Source organism: Trichosurus vulpecula, chromosome 4 (assembly GCF_011100635.1).
Source record: "Trichosurus vulpecula isolate mTriVul1 chromosome 4, mTriVul1.pri, whole genome shotgun sequence".
NCBI classification, from domain to species: Eukaryota; Metazoa; Chordata; class Mammalia; order Diprotodontia; family Phalangeridae; genus Trichosurus; species Trichosurus vulpecula.
The window spans coordinates 423,897,785-423,915,099 of NC_050576.1; the positions used below are offsets into that span (position 1 = coordinate 423,897,785).

Consider the following 17,315-nt stretch of genomic DNA (forward strand, 5'->3'; position numbering starts at 1 on the left):
ATGTTAAGAGGGTTACCACTTAGGATTTACCTGGGGAACCCTGTGGTCTACACAGCCTTCTTAAGGGGCCGTCACTTGGGTCTTCCGGCCCTTTCTCGGGAGCCTTGTGATCTTACTGCTGTTCTAAGGGGCCATCACTTGGGTCCTCCTTAGGGTCTGACCCTAAGAAGCCCTGTGATCCCCACAGATAAAGGGGGGCTACCACTTGGCCTTCCTCTGGGAGTCCTGTGGTCTGCACAACCTTCCTTAGGGATTATCACAGGGTTCTTCCTCAGGACTTTGGCCCTGCCTAGGAAGTCCAGTGATCCCCCAAACCACGTTTCTGACACACAGGACTCAGATAACTCTGGAGGAGAGAGTGAGGCTGATGATTTTGCACAGTCCTGCCTCACTTAAATCCAATTCACTTGCAAGTCAATACATCACCCTCCTGATGTCATTGGTCCTCCTTGAGAATTCGTTTTCACTGGATTTTTTTTAACTAGGTAAAAGAGGCCATTCTTTGCCTCCTTTCTTATCTAGTCTTAATCACTGAATGGGCATTGCCTCAGTCAAACTGAGACCTGTTAAAGACCTTAGCTTGAAAAAGCTAAGGTCTCCCACTGCACCCAGGGCCATCTTCTGTGGTTCTGATCGATATATCTTGCCACTGGAGCCAGATGGCTCCAGAGGAGAAAGTGAGGCTAGTAACTTTGTACAGTCTTCCCTCATTTAAATCCAATTCAGTAATATGTCATGGCATCACCTCCATGATGTCATGACCTCTTTGAGAACAAAGAACAAACAACAATTGCTCTCATTCCTCTTCCCTCTTATTTCTATCCAGCTTCCTTCAAGCCTTAGCTAAAGTCCCAAACTGAGCAATAACCCTTTCCTTTGCCTCCTTAATGTTAGCGGTTTCTCTCTGATATGATCTCTAGCTTATCCTGCATATCTCATTTTTACATAGTTGTATGCGTGTTGTCTCCTCCCATTAAACTGTAAGGTCCTTTCAGAGACTTTTTTGGTGGTGGGTTTTTGTTTTGTTTTGTTTTTGCCTTTCTTAGTATCTTCAGCACTTGGTGTGGTGTCTGGCACATTGTAGGTGTTTAACAAGTTCTTGTTGACTGAGTGACTTTATGAATCTATTGAAGTTTTGCTGACTCAGGAACCTATTGTTCCCAATATTTCTTATCAATCAGTGTTGGGGGAGGGGTGTCACCCAGTGTGCAGCTTTGTTATTACCTGCTATTTATCCTGTACCAAGTCACCCATTACCTGCTTGTACCATTTTGTACCCATTAAACATCGCACAGTACTCACACGCTGGCAATTGGGGAGATACTGAGATGCAATGGCCCACCCCCTTTTGCTGACCTATGCCTTTCAGAAATTGTCTTTATCTCATTATGAAAGTTATCAGTAAAAACTTTGTCCATCTTGAATCCTTCGCTGCTCTCCAGTGAGCAACTCAGTCGGACGACCTTTGATGGGTATGGGTCCAAGCAGAAACCTTTGCCCTTTGCCCCAAAAGAATTTGGGTCCCATTTGTCTATAGGCCCTGGAAAACCCCACCTTGAACTCTCCTTGAATTTCCCCACTTGATCTGGCCTTCACCTAAGGCTACAAACCTTTTATTACCTCTAGGCTCAATTCTCCATTACCCTTAACCTAGCCTAGCCCTTCGTGGTCTGTTATCTCCGGATAGCCTTCAGCTACTTCCACCCTTAATCTCATTCTCTTGGTTCTGGGCATCAGACATCCAGTCACTCTAGCCTACTGGACACTTGCCTCAGGATCCTCCCTAGACCCCTCTTCCAATTCACCGCAGACGACTTGGCCGACCCTAGATCCTTCCCACAGTCTCTCTGATTTCCATGAAAATGCTCAAACTCAATCTGGTCCACTTATATTAGTGTTGCAAATGCTCAGATTCCTTAAGAGCCTGTCCAATATTGCAGACTTTTAATAAACTTTGCTTTTCTTCGGCTGAAAGAAGGTTTGGTCGAATTCATTCGGGCAAGACCCGTGTGTTGCTATTTCTGGGCCCCAATGTTGAGGTTTAAAGTTGGGAGAGCTGGTTCAGGTGTAAAAGAATTCACTTAGACCTTCTCTTTTAGCCAATGGGAGCTTTTTATTTTATGCACAAAAGCACCACGAGCCTCCTTAGCAAGAAAGCTAAGTGAGATTCCAATATTTGGGGGAGTTATGCTTATATAGATGTTTCAGAACGATGATGTAGTTTTATAGGTTTTTATGGAGGTTAAAGACAGGATGACATAGGATGAGGGAGACAAAGGGAATTCTTTATGGTTTAAAGATTTAAAGACAGGGCAGGAGGATACAGTTTAAAAATTAAAGGACCCAGGGAACACAAGATAAGGCAGACAAACAATTCTTTTGGTTCAAGATAAGGGGGAAAAAACTTTAGGGCACCTTCAGGTTACAGAATCAACTAGGGGCTTCAAAAAGTACTGGAAAAGCAACCCTTAATATTATTTTGAACCCCGAGGGCACTATTTGTATCCGAATTTTTTCCCCACTCCACCACTAGGTAGGAGAAATCTCTCAGAAAAGGGGTGGAGGTCATTGTCTTCTTTGATCTCTTTTTGGCTGGTCACAACCTGGTCTTATCTGCTATCTCACATCCTGCTTGTTCCAACTGCCTCAAGCACTCTTTTCTATCTCATCACCAGCACCCCTAAACCTCAACACCTTGACATATTTTAATAAACTCCCTTTAATTTTTTGTACTGAATTTTGACTTGTTAATGAGAACAAATGCCCAAAGAACTTTCCTTTTAACAAAGCAACTGTTGTTCAGTCGAATAGGACTCTACGTGACCGATGGCCATGAACTTTTCTTGGCAAAGACACTGCAGTGGTTTGCCATTTCCTTCTCTAGTGTGTCCCCATTTTACAGATGAAGAAATGAGGCAAATAGGGGTTAAGTGACGTGCCCAGGATCATACAGCTAGTAAGTATCTGAGGTCAGATCTTCCTGACTCCAGGCCCAGTGTTCTACCCATTGGACCACCTAACCACCTTTCATGAAGCAACTACTAACTACAATAATTCACCCCCACTCTGAACTTCTACAAAGAATAATCTCTACCAAACAATCTAGCATTTCACTGCATTCTTCACCACTATTTCATGTATCCTCTTCCCAATTAGATTGTTCACTCCTTCTGGAAGGAACTATATCCTCACAACACTGGCATAAGGCTAAAGCCAGGTACAGCTGGGAACAAGGGGACAGAAGAAGAGCTAACTTTCCCCTTAAAAAGCCCAAATTATTGACAAAATAAATATAGCATCTAGTTACCTTGGTCAATAAAGTGTTAATCTTGGCAAGGCAACCTTACTTAAGGTAAGGTGAGTTGATCAAATCTCACCTTGTGCTTTGGATCTCACCTGGTCAAGGAGAGGAAGTAGATACCATAGAGTAAAATCTGGCACCCCCTTCATGTATACTGAAAGGGAAAAAAAAACACTTATTAATTGATACTAATGGAGAATGTTCTTAACCTGAGGTCTATGAGTTCATTTTTTTATTTTGATAACTGCATTTTAATATATTTTGGTTTTTTTTGTAATCCTATGTATTTTACTTGTTTTTTTTAAATGGAGATGATTCTGAGAATGACTCCTGAGTCTTTACCAGACTATCAAACAAGTCCAAGATCTCTAAGATGATTAAGAACCCCTGCACTAGAGGGTTTAAGAGAGGCAGAGTTCATTTTGTTAGAGGAATGACAGTTGGTACATCTCTGATCTATATCTCTAATCTGCTTGGGGCCTTTAGCTGAGATAAACACATATGAAGGAGTCATAGAAAGATGGTATGTTTTTTATGACAAAGAGTAAAGAAAGCAGAGCCCCAAAACAATATACCCAGTGATGATAACAATGTAAATGAAGACCACACTAAAAAGCAACCAAACTCACATCAAATAATCAAACAGGCAATGCTGGTTCCAAGGTATCAAAGTCAAAACAAACATCCTTCCTTTCTGTTTCCAAACTCTGTTAGGTAGTTTTGGTTTTTTAACTGTTTTGGGTGTGTACTTCGTATGTGAACTGGGAAGTGGGCTTGTTAAAGTGTCTGCTCAGTCAAAACAAAACGAATCAATAATAACGTGTAAAAATTCTTTTCTATATCTGTGTCCATGTGAATAATCCCTGTTCTATTACACCTGATCAAGTCTGACCTGGTAGGAGCAACCTTAGGGAAGGAAAATTTCTAAGAAAGAATAAATCTTACTACTATTTGACAAACAACTCCTCACACTGCCAACAGACCTTTCCTTATAAATCCATCTGGGCCATGGACTCCTTTGGCAATCTAGGGAAACATTGACTCCTTGTCAAAATCATGTTTTTAAATGGAGAAAAGAAAATGCATAGGATTACAAAGGAAATTAAATATAGCAATATAAAAACACATCAACACAAATACAAATGTCAAATACAGATGTCATTTCCTCTACTCATAATCTTTTGTGGCTCCCTACTGCTACTGAGTTCTGGCAGGCATTTAGGACTCTTCACAATTACATGCTTCCCAGATTTTCCATCCTTATCTCATGTTATCTTAGTTTTCACATCTATAAAATGGGGATAAATGATTGCACCTATCTCACTGGGATGTTGTAAAAATCCAGTAAGATAATATATGTAATATTATATGTAAAATGATACACGTAAAGCACTTTGCAAAACTTAAAGCTAGCTATCATTTTGTTGTTCAGTCATGTCCAACTCTTTGTGACCCCATTTAGGGTTTTCTTGGCAAAGACACTAGAGTGCTTTGTCACTTCATTCTCCAGCTCATTTTACAGATGAGGAAACTGAGGCAAAGAGGGTTAAGTGACACACCCAGGGTCACACCACTAGTAAGTGTCTGAGACCAGATTTATACTTAGAAAGAGGAGTCTTCAGGCCCTGTACTGTATCCATTGTGCTGCCTAGCTATTATTATCACTATCTTTTATTTGTTTATTTATTATTGCTTATTATTGTTATCATTTGGTATATTGCTGTTATGCATATTTAATTTCAACAGGGTTCAGTCTCCCCTAGCCAATTGCCTGCCAATGCTGTGGCTGCTGAACAGAGCCTAACCAGGTGAGCTGGGCACAAGAGCTCATGTCTTCAAACCCAAACTGTCGATGAAAGTTCCTGGGGCTTACTATTCCACAGCCCCTTAACCTTTCTTTTTGGTAACAACTTTTTCCCCAATCCCTCATCTCTAGATGTGATTATAAGCAGTTGGGCACATCACGTCCTTGGGCATCTCCTGTTGTAGAAGCTTCAGCTGGAGACTTGGTGGAAAAGGCAAATGCCCACCCAGGGCACTAGCAAACCAGGAAACCAAGTCCTCCTCGAGTTGGTTTATGGCTTCCTTCCTCTGGGCAGGGGTGTAAAGGCCAGGGGATTCCTATTTGTTTGGAAAGTAAGCTTTGCAGAGAAAGTCTTCCCCAAGGTTTAACCCCTTGCTCAGCTCTCCATCCTCCCCAGTGTGGCCAGTAAGTTTTGGAGGGGAAATCTCCTTCTATATTTAGGTTTCTTCTGAATAAAAATATAGCAGCATTTCTAGCTAGTTAAATGTGATGAAGACAGTGAAAGCATAAATGTGTTTATTTATGGCAACCTGTTGCTAGTAGAACCAGTGGCTCAGGGCCTTCCAAAGCTCTAGGTTCTCATGGATCAAGTTTGATCCTGAGGGCCTGACTCCAAGAGGTCTAATTTTTCTTCTTGGCTTGTTGCCTCTATCCTGGAGCTTCACTCTGGCGAAACCTCAAAAAAACTCCAAATAACACCCAAACTTCAGGTATTGACTTATGTTTATGTTCCCTTCAAAGCTGGTAACAGGCATTTGATGTACAATATGAGTATTGGGTATGGGACATCTAGATGATGCAGAGGATAGGGCACTGGACCTGAAGTTAGGAAGATACAAGTTCAAATCTGTCCACAAACACTCAAACCTGGGCAAATCATTTAAATGCTATCTGCCTCAGTTTTCTCAACTGTAAAAAGGGGATAATAATAGCACCTATCTCCCACAGCTGCTGTGAGGATCAAATGAGGTATTTACAAAGTGCTCTGCAAACCTTAAAGCACTCTATAACTACTACTTATTATTATTAGTATCATCTCCACCATTACCATTATTTCATTCCAACAGAAAATTCATAAGATGGAGAGGACCACGAGTCCACAAACAGATGTACAAACATGAAGTGCCCAAGCAGCCCATTTGACTAGTTAGACTCCCCCCTCTCTCCTCCATCACCTTCCAACGAGGTAAACACACTTTGGATGGGCTGCTGAACAAGGATTCTTCTTCACATTGACTTATGCTTCCTGAGAAACTCATGGGAATAATATGAATCCTTGGCAAGATCTCAATCTCCTGGCCCCCCAAGATGGCTCCAGTCCTGCAGCAGTAAGGACCTGATGAGATGCTTGTACTTCGACCATAATTCTAATTGCCTCTGCTTGGGTGCCTGTCCCTGAACCCCAATTCCAAAACACACTCATTTCTCAAAACGTATTCTGTCACAGGCAGTCCCTCTCTAGCTAAAGGGCAGCATTCCCCAACTTATCTCTGCTTCTTCCTTAGCAAGCAGCCATGCCTAACTATAGATTGATTTCCAGATGCTGATAATTGACTGATAACCGAGTCATAACAGGGGGCAGCTAGGTGGTGCAGTGATTAGAGCACCGGCCCTGGAATCAGGAGGATCTGAGTTCAAATCTGACCTCAGACACTTGACACATGTGCTAGCTGTGTGACCTTGGGCAAGTCACTTAATCCCAGTTACCCTGCAAAAAAAAACAAACAAAAAAACACTGAGTCATAACCATATTTACTATTTGCTGACCTTTCTGACATGTATCCTAGACATAGTATTTTGTCTAACAAGACTTTAGACAAGAAACTATATAGAGATTTCCCTTTAGCCCCCACCAGTAGTGAACTTAGTGATGTTTCACAGTAAAAACCACACCCCTAATGACCCCCCTGTGGGGTATTTCCTAGAGAACTCTGGGTGATACACAAGCGCAGTAGTTACTAAATGTGCATGTTCCGCTTTTTCTTCTCCTTCTCTTCCTCACCATCATCACTATCATCTTCCTTCTCCTCCTCCTGCTCCTGCTCCTGCCGCTGCTGCTTCTCCCCCCGTTCCCTTGGAGCAGAACATCCTGGTGCCTCTTCTGTGGGGTGGCGGCTGAGGAGACCGCGGGACTCACCATGGCCAACGAAAAGCCGAAGGAAGGAGTCAAGACTGAAAACAACAACCACATTAATTTGAAGGTGGCAGGGCAAGATGGTTCAGTGGTGCAATTTAAGATTAAGAGGCACACACCACTTAGTAAACTAATGAAAGCCTATTGTGAACGACAGGGTTTGTCAATGAGGCAGATCAGATTCCGATTTGATGGGCAACCAATCAATGAAACAGACACACCTGCACAGTTGGAAATGGAGGATGAAAATACAATTGATGTATTCCAGCAGCAGACAGGAGGTGCTTACTAAAAAGAATCTACAACTCTTCTCCAGAGCTATGCTCCCAAGAAAAGCAATACATTCACAATTAGAAACCAAGATTTGGTTCATCCACATCATGACTACCGCAGTATAGTTTTCTCTCTTCTTTGATTCCCTTCCCCCATTCCTTTATTGTACATAAAGTAACTGGTGTATATGCACAGGCATAATGCATTTTTTTTTAAACTAAATGGCCGATGGTATGTTTTGATCAACATCAAATGGAGATGGGGAGGGGAAAAAACAAACTGGTTCTGTGAAAATACCCCTTTTCTCCATTAGTGGCATGCTCATTCAACTTTTATCTTTATATTCCAGTAAGTTATTTTGCTCTCACTGTTTAACAACAACAAAAAAAACCCACAAAAAAATCCTTGCATACCTTGTTTGATTGGATAATTTCAATGTTTTTCTTTTATCATTGTAAAACCAAGGACGATTTTATAACTTTTTTGTACGTAGCTGTTACATGTAGGGCAATCTCTGTCTCTCAGTAGGGATAATTACTATAAAGAAATTGATCCTAGATAGTTTTCCCTTCAAGTCAAACATCTTGTTGTTTAAATAAACTTCTTGTTTAAAATAAAAAAAAAAATGTGCATGTTCCTTTAAGAACCACTCCTTAGCCATGCCTTAACTACTCTCTAATCCCACCCTAAACACCTAACTTACATGTTTCCCCCCTTTAATCCCCTAAAACCTTTCATAAAAACTCCCCCTGCACCCCTCTATGGTTGCAGATTCCCTAAGAACCCTTGCCTGCTGTAAAGCATGAAAATAAACTTTTTTTTAAAGTAACTGAGGATGACCTTTTTAATCATTTATGCAAATTAGCATAGAATGTACAACAGGATCAGGAGGATAGATCAAATAGGCATCCAGAATCCAGTAAAATTGTATAGTCACTGATGGTCAGTGTAATCACTGAAGTGAGATCCGTAAATATAACTTAGTCCAACTTGATGAAGCTGATGTCTTTTGCATATTGCCAGAAGCACTGGCGGCATATGTTCAGGCCATACTTGCGGATCAGGCCATGCCAGTTCGAACAGATGTGGCACAACCCGAGACCCCTGGCCGAATTTGCAAGGGTGACTCCAGTAGAGCTGCTGGTGACCCATGGCGCTGTGTGGGGTGGCGAGACCACCCAAGTACCCCAATAATTCACAGAGGCTTCTCAAGTAGGGACAGAAAAGTTACTAATTTTTATTTTACAAATCTTGCAAGATTTGGGCATCATCTCCACTAGGACGGACTAGTGGAAGAAGGCTAATCACCAAGGCAAAGCACCAACATGTATCCTATCGCAAAAGAACTCCCACCCACAACTATCCTTCCTCTCCATTGGCTGGGAGGTGGACTCACAATCTAGGCACGAAAAGCTAGACAAAGAACCAGGAAATTGAGTATAGCCAATCTGAAACATATCTCCTTATTTAGTAACTAGTTGCTGATGTGGCAATAATATGGCTAAGGTAAAGGGGAGGAATGAGGAAAGAGGGAAGGGGCTTCTTAGAGCAGGGAAGGAACAACCCATAGGCACTTATTGCCCCAGGCCTCGAATTCCTGAGAGTTAGGAAATCACATTCCTACAAGGTCAAACTCTGAGTCCATTCCATCCTCTCATTGCCCCTGCTTATTCCAGAAATAAAAAAAAGGTAATTTTTATATTTTCTGTCTCTGTGAAGTCTTCACAAGAATTATCTCCCACTCAGCGCCACTAGCAAAGACCCGAGACAAAAGCAAAAATAAACTTTTGCAAACTTGACTTAAAGATTGCTTGGGTCTGCGAATTCATTCCAGGTGACCTTGCCCTGGGAACTTTGGTTTGGGATCCCTGAATCCCTGGGTTTTTTCCCCAACAGACCAATAGTCAGTCCTCTTACTTCTCCAAGGACCATATTTTTGGGGAATCTCTTCCTTCTAGAATAAAGGTTCTAAACCCCTAGTTCCTTTTTTTAAAGCTAGCATAATTTTTTTTAAGTTTAAAAAAAAAGAACTCCATGCTCTAGAAGGTCTGGTGCCTGAATGCTCAAACTCAGAAAACTCTCAGATTTGGAAATTCTCAAATTTGGGATTACCCACAAAGCTGAGAAAGTCTACTCTCGCTATCTTTCCTCTTAAGGTCACATGCAAGCTCACATTTACCTTTCTGCTTCTGTAGAGATTGTTATCAATGCCTCGACTTCCTCCCTGTACTGGGCATCTCAGGAAATCTTGTCTCCAACCTATGCCCAGAAAAGGAAACCAGAAGACAGAAGAAGGTAGCTAAGACTGAGAGGTCCAGGAGCTACTGTTCTCCAGCTTGCCCATTTAACCTGCAAATTGCTGTTACTGCTCTTGGAGCAGGGGGAGCACTTTCTACATTCTGGTCTGACACTCCAAGGAAGGGAATGTTCAGGAAAAGGGATAAGCTGTCACAGCTTGACTTTATATACCACTGGGGAAAGGAGATTCTTCTGATGAGAGTCTGGTCCCTTGAACCAGAGCCATCCCAAAATCAAGAGACAGCCTCAGTCTCTAAAACCTAATCAGTTAGAAGGCACCCATGAGTATAACTGGTCAAATCCCTTTACCCTAGAAGAGGTTTTCAACCTCTATTCACCATACAAACACCCTGCCAAAGGAGGACAACATGTTGGGAAAAAGGAATTCAAAGCCATCTAATTTATGGTATGTTCAAGGGTAATTTTAAAAATGTATACATATATTTTTTCAATGAATAAGATTTTATTTTCTCTCTTCCCACTCTCTTGCTCTTCCACCAAAAAAGAAAAAACAAAACAAAACAAGAAAACTTTTGAAACAAGTATGTCAAGCAAAACAAATTCTTGTATTGACCATGTGTCAAGGGTCATTTTGACATTTAAGATTTTTGCCTTACTCAATAAACTTACCAACTTTACCAACTAACTCACCTCTAAAACATGACTAATTTTCTCTGTGATCACACCAAACTAGACTGTTCTCTGTACCCCAAATACACTTTCTCTCTTCTCTACTTGGAAAATCCCTTCTTCCTCTACTCTCTCCACTTGTTAAATTCATAATCCTTCTTTAAAGCCCAACTCCCTGAATCACTAAAACACCTTTCCTCCTTCTGAAGTCATATAGAACTTTGATCACTCTTCTCTAGTGATATATTGCCAGTTATTACACATGTGATTTTGAGCAAATTAATTTATCTATCTGGATTTCAGTTTCCTGATTTGTTTTTATTTTTGTAAATAGTATTTTATTTTTTCCAATTATATGTAAATTATATGTAAAGATAGTTTTCAACATTCATTTTTTTATGAGATTTTGAATTCCAAATTTTTCTCCCTCCCTCCCCAAGATGGCAAGCAATCCAATAAAGGTTATACATGTGCAAATATGTTAAACGTATTTCCACATTAGTCATGTTGTGGAAGAAGAAACAGAACAAAAAGGAAAAACCACCCAAAAAAAAAACCAACAAAAAAGTGAAAATAGTATGCTTCAATCTGCATTCAAACTCCACAGTTCTTTCTCTGGATGTGGACAGCATTTTCTATCATGAGTCTTTTGGAGGTGTCTTGCATCATTGTGTTGCTGAGGAGGGCTAAGTCTATCACGGTTGATTATCACACAATGTTGCTGTTACTGTGTATAGCATCCTCCGTGTGCTCACTTCATTCAGCATCAGTTCATGTAAGTCTTTCCAGGTTTTTTCTGAAGTCCTCTTGCTCATCATTTCTTATAAGAACAATAGTATTCCATTACATTCATATACCACAACTTGTTCAGCCATTCCCTAATTGATGGGCGTTCCCTCAGTTTCCAATGCTTTGCTTCTACAACAAGAGCTGCTATATATATTTTTGCACATGTAGGTCCTCTTCCCTTTTTAATGATCTCTTTGGGATATAAACCCAGTGGTGGTAGTGATGGATAAAAAAGTATGCACAATTTTATAGCCCTTTGGGCATAGTTCCAAATTGTTCCCCAGAGTGGTTGGATCAGTTCACAACTCTACCATCAGTTTCCTTATTTGTAAAAGGAGAAAGTTGGACTAAATGACCTTTACGATCTCTTGTAGTGCTAAGTCAATGGTCCTGTTATTTTGACCTATAATTATCTATGTATGTGTCACACTTCCCTAATAAAATAGAAGTACAGTGAGAAAGTAGACCATGTCCCATCCCATTTAGTTCTTAGCACTTAGTAGGTTTTAAAAGGTTTTCTGAAATCTCAAATGCCCATAGCAAAATATCCTCAGGATAGCTTCAGCAGGTACTGAGTCAATAGTTTTTTTTGTTGGGAATGTTATATGTATGATTGTTCCTGACTTATAGTCTTGAATCACCAACTCCCTTTTGGATATCTCAAACTAGATGTCTCTGGTACATCTTAAACTCATATCCAAAACTGAACTCATTCAAGCCTTCCCTTCTCCCTAATCTTCCTATTACTGTGTATGGCACTGCCATTGTCCTAGTCAGTGATGTTGGAAACCTACAGCTCTTCACTTTCTCACCCCTTCCCCCCATGTTATATTTGTTGCCAAGTCCTATTGCTTTTACCTCCACAATGTCTCTTATATACTCCTCCATGTCTCTTCTGACACTGCCACTTCCTTCGTTCAGGCCTTTATCACCTCGTGCCCGAACTATTGCAATAGTTGCAATCCAGCGACGCCAGCCTCCTCACCAGCTCTTCAACAAGACATTGCATCTCCCCACTTTGAGCATTTTTACTGACTTGCTCCCACACCTAGAATTCTCTCCCTCCTGAGCTCCACCTCCTGGTCTCCCTGGCTTCCTTCAAATGCTGGGTAAAATCCCACCTTCTGTAAGAAACCTTTCCCAGCCTTACTCTCTGAGTCTTCTTTGTACATAGTTGTTTGCATGTTGACTCCTCCATTAGGTTATGATCTCCTGAGAGCAGAAAATGGGTTTTTTGTTTGTTCTTGTCTTATTTTTGTATCCCCAGCATTTCTACAATGGCTAGCACATAGTGAGTACTTAGTATTTGTTGACTGACTGTGATGATTTAACAGTAATACAACATATTCAAAATTCTACGTATTATTTGTAATTCTATGCTACTCTCTTAACATACTTGATGGGAAGGGAGAGGAGTGGTTGTTTCTGTTAGTAGCCCTATGGCTCTTTCACCTTTGGCTTGGGGAGGGGTCATGAAAGTATTTCACTGAATTCAACAAATACTTTTTAAGGCATCTATTATGTGCAAGATATCTTGCTAGATTCTAGGATTATAAATGTAGGGGAAAAAACAAATCCTGAAATACCATCTATCCTTGAGGAACTTATGTTCTAAGAGAGGGATAGAATTTTACACAAATAGTGAAAGAATATGACAATGGTGAAGAAATCAGCCAATACCTGAGAGTGAAGTAGGAGAGGTCACTTTCACCTGAAAGGAATTAGAAAGGGCTTCCTGAAGGAAAAGAAGGCTTTGGCTGTAAGAGGGAAATTGTCCCTTTTATGGGGATATAAATGGCGTGAATGTAAGCAGTAAGGAGAGGGCAGAACAAAATAGGGAACTGCTCAGTTTGGCTAGAAAGTAAAGTACGCAAGTGAGAATGATGTGAAAGAAGCTGGCAAGGAAGCTTGCAGAGACTGTGGGCGTTTGGATGCCAAGATAAAACGTTTTTATTTTATTCTATAGAAAAGGCAGAATCGCTGAAGGGTTTGGGCAAAAGAACGATGTGAGGGGCAGCTAGGTGGCACAGTGAGTAGAGCATCAGCCCTGAATTCAAGAGGACCTAAGTTCAAATCTGACCTCAGACACTTGACACACTTACTAGCTGTGTGACCTGGGCAAGTCACTTAACCCCAATTGCCCTGCCTTCCCACCTGCAAAAAAAAAAAAGTTAAAAAAAAAAGAATGATGTGAGCAAATCTGTATGTTAGGAAGACTATTTTGTGTCAAAATAATTTGAAATTTGGGGAGAAAGATCATTGAAATGGTCATATCCTTTGATCCAGCAAACCTACTACTGGGTGTATACCCCAAGGAAGTCCAATATGGAAAGAAAGGACACACACACACAGAAGCATATGTGTGTATGTATGTATGTATATGGCAGTTCTTTTTTGTGGTAGCAAAAAAATGGAAAGTGAGCACTAATTGATTGGGGAAGAGTTGGACCAATTTTAGTAGATCAATGTCATGGAACATGATTGTGTTGAAATGAAGGACAAATGAGGAATTGAAAGGAACATGGGAAAATTTGTAAGAACTGATTCAGAATGAAGGCAGAACCAGGAGAGTATAATTTGCAATGACTACAACTGTAGAAGGCAGCTGCACGGTGACTAATTATCATGACCAGTTTCTACCCTATATTGCTGTTTGTCCTTCGTTTTCAGAGGACCAAGGAGATCACCGGAGATGTCTTAACTTGCATGTGAATTGGATTTAAGTGAGTCAGAGCTGCACAAAGTCATCGGGCTTACTCTCTCTTCCAGAGCCATTGAAGCCCGGCAGCAGGACAAAAGTCAGGATGACTGGTGATGGCCTAGGCTGAAGTGGATGACCTTGGCATCTTCAGTGTCTGACCACGCTCTAAGCACTCCACAGTACCTGCTTCAGCTGTTTTCACGATCGTTGTAATAAATTGTTCTTGTCTGCCCATTCCACAGAAAATCTTCTCATATTCAGGGTAGACATCCCCCTAACTCACCAATGGGTTCGAGGCCCAATTGAACATTCTAAACCTGGTTTAGACCACCTGCGGCGACAGATTGACCAGAGTGTAGCCACGGTGCATGCTACAACTTCTTGGAGCCGCAGGTAGGAGCTAGGTTGGACACCAAAGGTGGATGAACAGCTCTGATAAAGGCTCCGCAAGCACTCAGACAGAGGTGCTAGTCTTCCCTTCATGCCCCAAACATCTGGTCTACCCTAGAGAACAGATAATGAAATATATTTCCTTTCTTAGTTCAAGAAGTGGAGGGTTATGAGTGCCAAATGTTACGTACACAAGGCTAGTTCTTCAAGTATATGCAATCTGCTCTGCCTAGTGTCAACTGAAAAGAGGGCTTGGGGAGCCTGCTTCTAGAAATTCATGATGGTGCATGATGGAGGGTCCTGCTTTTGACTTTGAAGACCATTTCCTGTTCATGTATTTCATGGTGAAGAAAAGCATTTTAACCAGCTGTTAAAGCACAATGGAGGAACCCCACCTCTCTTTCTTCCCTAGTGGTGAGTAAAGCAAAAGCTGCTTGAAGCTTCAAGGTGAGAAGTAATAGCAGTGTTGCCAATAGCTCTGCCTTATCTTCCTACCTGAGCCATGGTGGGTGTGGCCTATAACATACAGTACTTTTGTTTCTTCTGTTTATGCTGTGTTTATTCTTCCCCAGTCCCAGGTGAACGAGTAATGGAGACAAAATGACATCACAAGCACTGAAAGATTGCAAGAGACCACAGAGGTCCAGGGAGGGAAGTCTATTGCAGACTTCTGTTGTTATGGACATAGTACCTGAGTCCAGCCCAGCACAAACCCAAAAAGGGACCTATTTGACTCAGCCCAGCAGTGGATTTACCCGACAACTGAAACACTACATGGCAGCCACTCGTCTATTGGCTATGCCACACCCAGAAGTGAACCTGGTGGGAAGAATGCTTTGTAGTTACCCCTTTAGATTTGAGCCCACTTTTCTCAGAGCCTGAGGTGGCAGAGAAAACATCTCTGGTTCAGAAAGAATGTTTTATAATCACCACTTTAAGCGTAAGTCTGCTTTCTCCAGGGACAAAAATGAAAAGGGAACTTCTGCCCTGCTTTGGGGGATGTTTTTATCCTTTGATTCTTACTATATTGTCTCAATAAATATCTCCTTGTAAAAGCTAATTAATGCATTCTAAAATGGGATGATGGCACATAGGTGGTATAATGGATAGATCATTGGGACTAGAATCAGGAAGACTCATCTTCATGAGCTCAAATCCTGCCTCAGACACTCAGGAGCTGTGTGACCCTGGGCTTAACTCTTAACACTTAACTCTGTTTGCCTCAGTTTCCTCATGTGTAAAATGAGCTAGAGAAAGAAATGACAAACCACTCCAGTGTCTTTGCCAAGAAACCCTGTGTGGGGTGAGACGAGACCACCCACTAGCAATTAATTAAAAGACTCAGAGGTCTCTCAAGGTAGAAACAGAAAACTTTATTACAATCTTGCAAAAAAGGGCATCATCATCACCAACAGCGAGCTAGTAGGAGAGGCGCAGAACAGGAAGCAGAGCATAATCATATACCCTAGCACAATGCACCCCCCTCCCACCACTGACCTTCACCTCCATTGGCTGGAGGGTTGGCCTTACATTCTACACGTGGGAATCTACCCCCATTACAAGGAACAAGGAAATATAGAACTAGCCAATGTATATTCGCCATTATCTTTTTATCCTTATTTGGCAGGGCTTATGCTGGGGCGGGGGGGGGGGGGGCGGGTCAGGCTGCTCTAAGTTTTGGATTCCTACAGTTCAGGCAGATCAGGTGATTCAAAACTTAAGCCTAGCTGTCAATCAGAAGCCATGCTGAAAAGTCCACACCTCTCTTCATCCCACTCAATTTACAGAAAGGCTGAGGCTCAGATTTTATGAGAGGTCTTCACTTATCCCCAAATGGGGTCACAAAGAGTTGGACACAAGTGAAAAAGAATGAACAACAAGAATGAAGGATGGGAATATGAAAGAATAAGTGAGAAGTGATAAGGAACTATACATAGTAGGACGGTCAAACAGAAATATTTTTGAAGTAGAATTGACAGGTTTTAGCAACTATTTTTTATTTATCTTGCTGCTTTTATTTTTTAATGTGTTATTTCCTCCCCAATTACATGTAAAAACAATTTTTAGCATTTGTTTTAAAGAAATTTTGAGTTCTAAATTCTTTCTTTCCTCTCCTTCTCCCCCTCCGCCATAGAGAAGGCAAGCAATTTAATATAAGTTATACATGTGCAAGTGTTAGCAACTTACTGAGAATGAAGGACATGGGAGAGGGGAGAGTCAAATATAGCCCAGAGGTTTTCTGGCCTCTGTGATACGGAAGATTGTGGCGCCATCAGTAGAAGTTGGATTTCATTTGTTCACAGATCCAAGAAATAATTTGATTCAACTTCTTTATTGAAAGAATGAGGGAAAAGCCTCTGAACTTCTACAACTTACAGAGTCTTTACCAAATAATTTAGAATGAGACTTAAATTAGCTTGCTCAAGGTCACACAGTAAATCACTGGTTTAGCCAGGACTACAAATTTGGTTTCCTGACTTCCAGATCAGATTTCTCCCAAGCCCAGACACTGAGATTCTGGAGGAGATGATGAAGTGCTGAGATAAAGCCACAAGATGGCACAGTGATTCTGTGTGGAAGCTGCTCCCAGCCAACCTGCTGGCTTTAGCATAGCATTTCCAATGGAGTTTGTTGAGGAATCCAAGAGAGTTAGCAAGCTTAAATGGAAATAGACCGAGAGAGAGAAGAGTAGGAAGACTTCATTGAATTAATGATGGGCAGAAGAAGAGAAAGAAAGGGACAGTTAGAGTCAATATTGTGGTCATTTTAAATCACAGTCATTTTTTACAAAAAGTTTTGTAAAGTGCCTGGAGGTGCAGATGAGCAGTTTGTTTCAAAGCGGATCAAACTTTTATATGATAGGATAAGCTGTTTGTAATATACTGACCTTATCCTGTACTGCTGAGTCATGACAATTTTTTGACCAAGGTGGCGGATAAACCCTGTAGTAGATGAGGGGCTTGAGACCCATCATATAACAGTCACCAGTAATAAC

The 17,315-nt window shown here is 41.2% G+C and overlaps 1 protein-coding gene and 1 pseudogene across 1 annotated transcript; one reads left to right on the forward strand and one right to left on the reverse strand.

Annotated features, from left to right (window-relative positions):
* Positions 1-7,243: 7,243 nt before the first annotated feature.
* Positions 7,244-7,531, forward strand: LOC118848056 (small ubiquitin-related modifier 2-like). Its single transcript, XM_036756791.1, has 2 exons — positions 7,244-7,397; positions 7,455-7,531. Exons 1-2 carry the CDS (start codon positions 7,244-7,246, stop codon positions 7,529-7,531), a joined length of 231 nt encoding a protein of 76 aa, XP_036612686.1.
* A 961-nt stretch (positions 7,532-8,492) lies between these two features.
* LOC118845339 lies at positions 8,493-8,664 on the reverse strand (annotated as a pseudogene).
* Positions 8,665-17,315: the final 8,651 nt, after the last annotated feature.

What these genes read in the sequence shown, in the direction of transcription:
- LOC118848056 (XM_036756791.1), top strand. Translation starts at nt 7,244, where the DNA reads ATGGCCAACGAAAAGCCGAAGGAAGGAGTCAAGACTGAAAACAACAAC. An exon ending in AGCCTATTGTGAACGACAGG is followed by an intron (nt 7,398 to 7,454) that starts GTTTGTCAATGA and finishes TCAATGAAACAG; the next exon opens with ACACACCTGCACAGTTGGAA.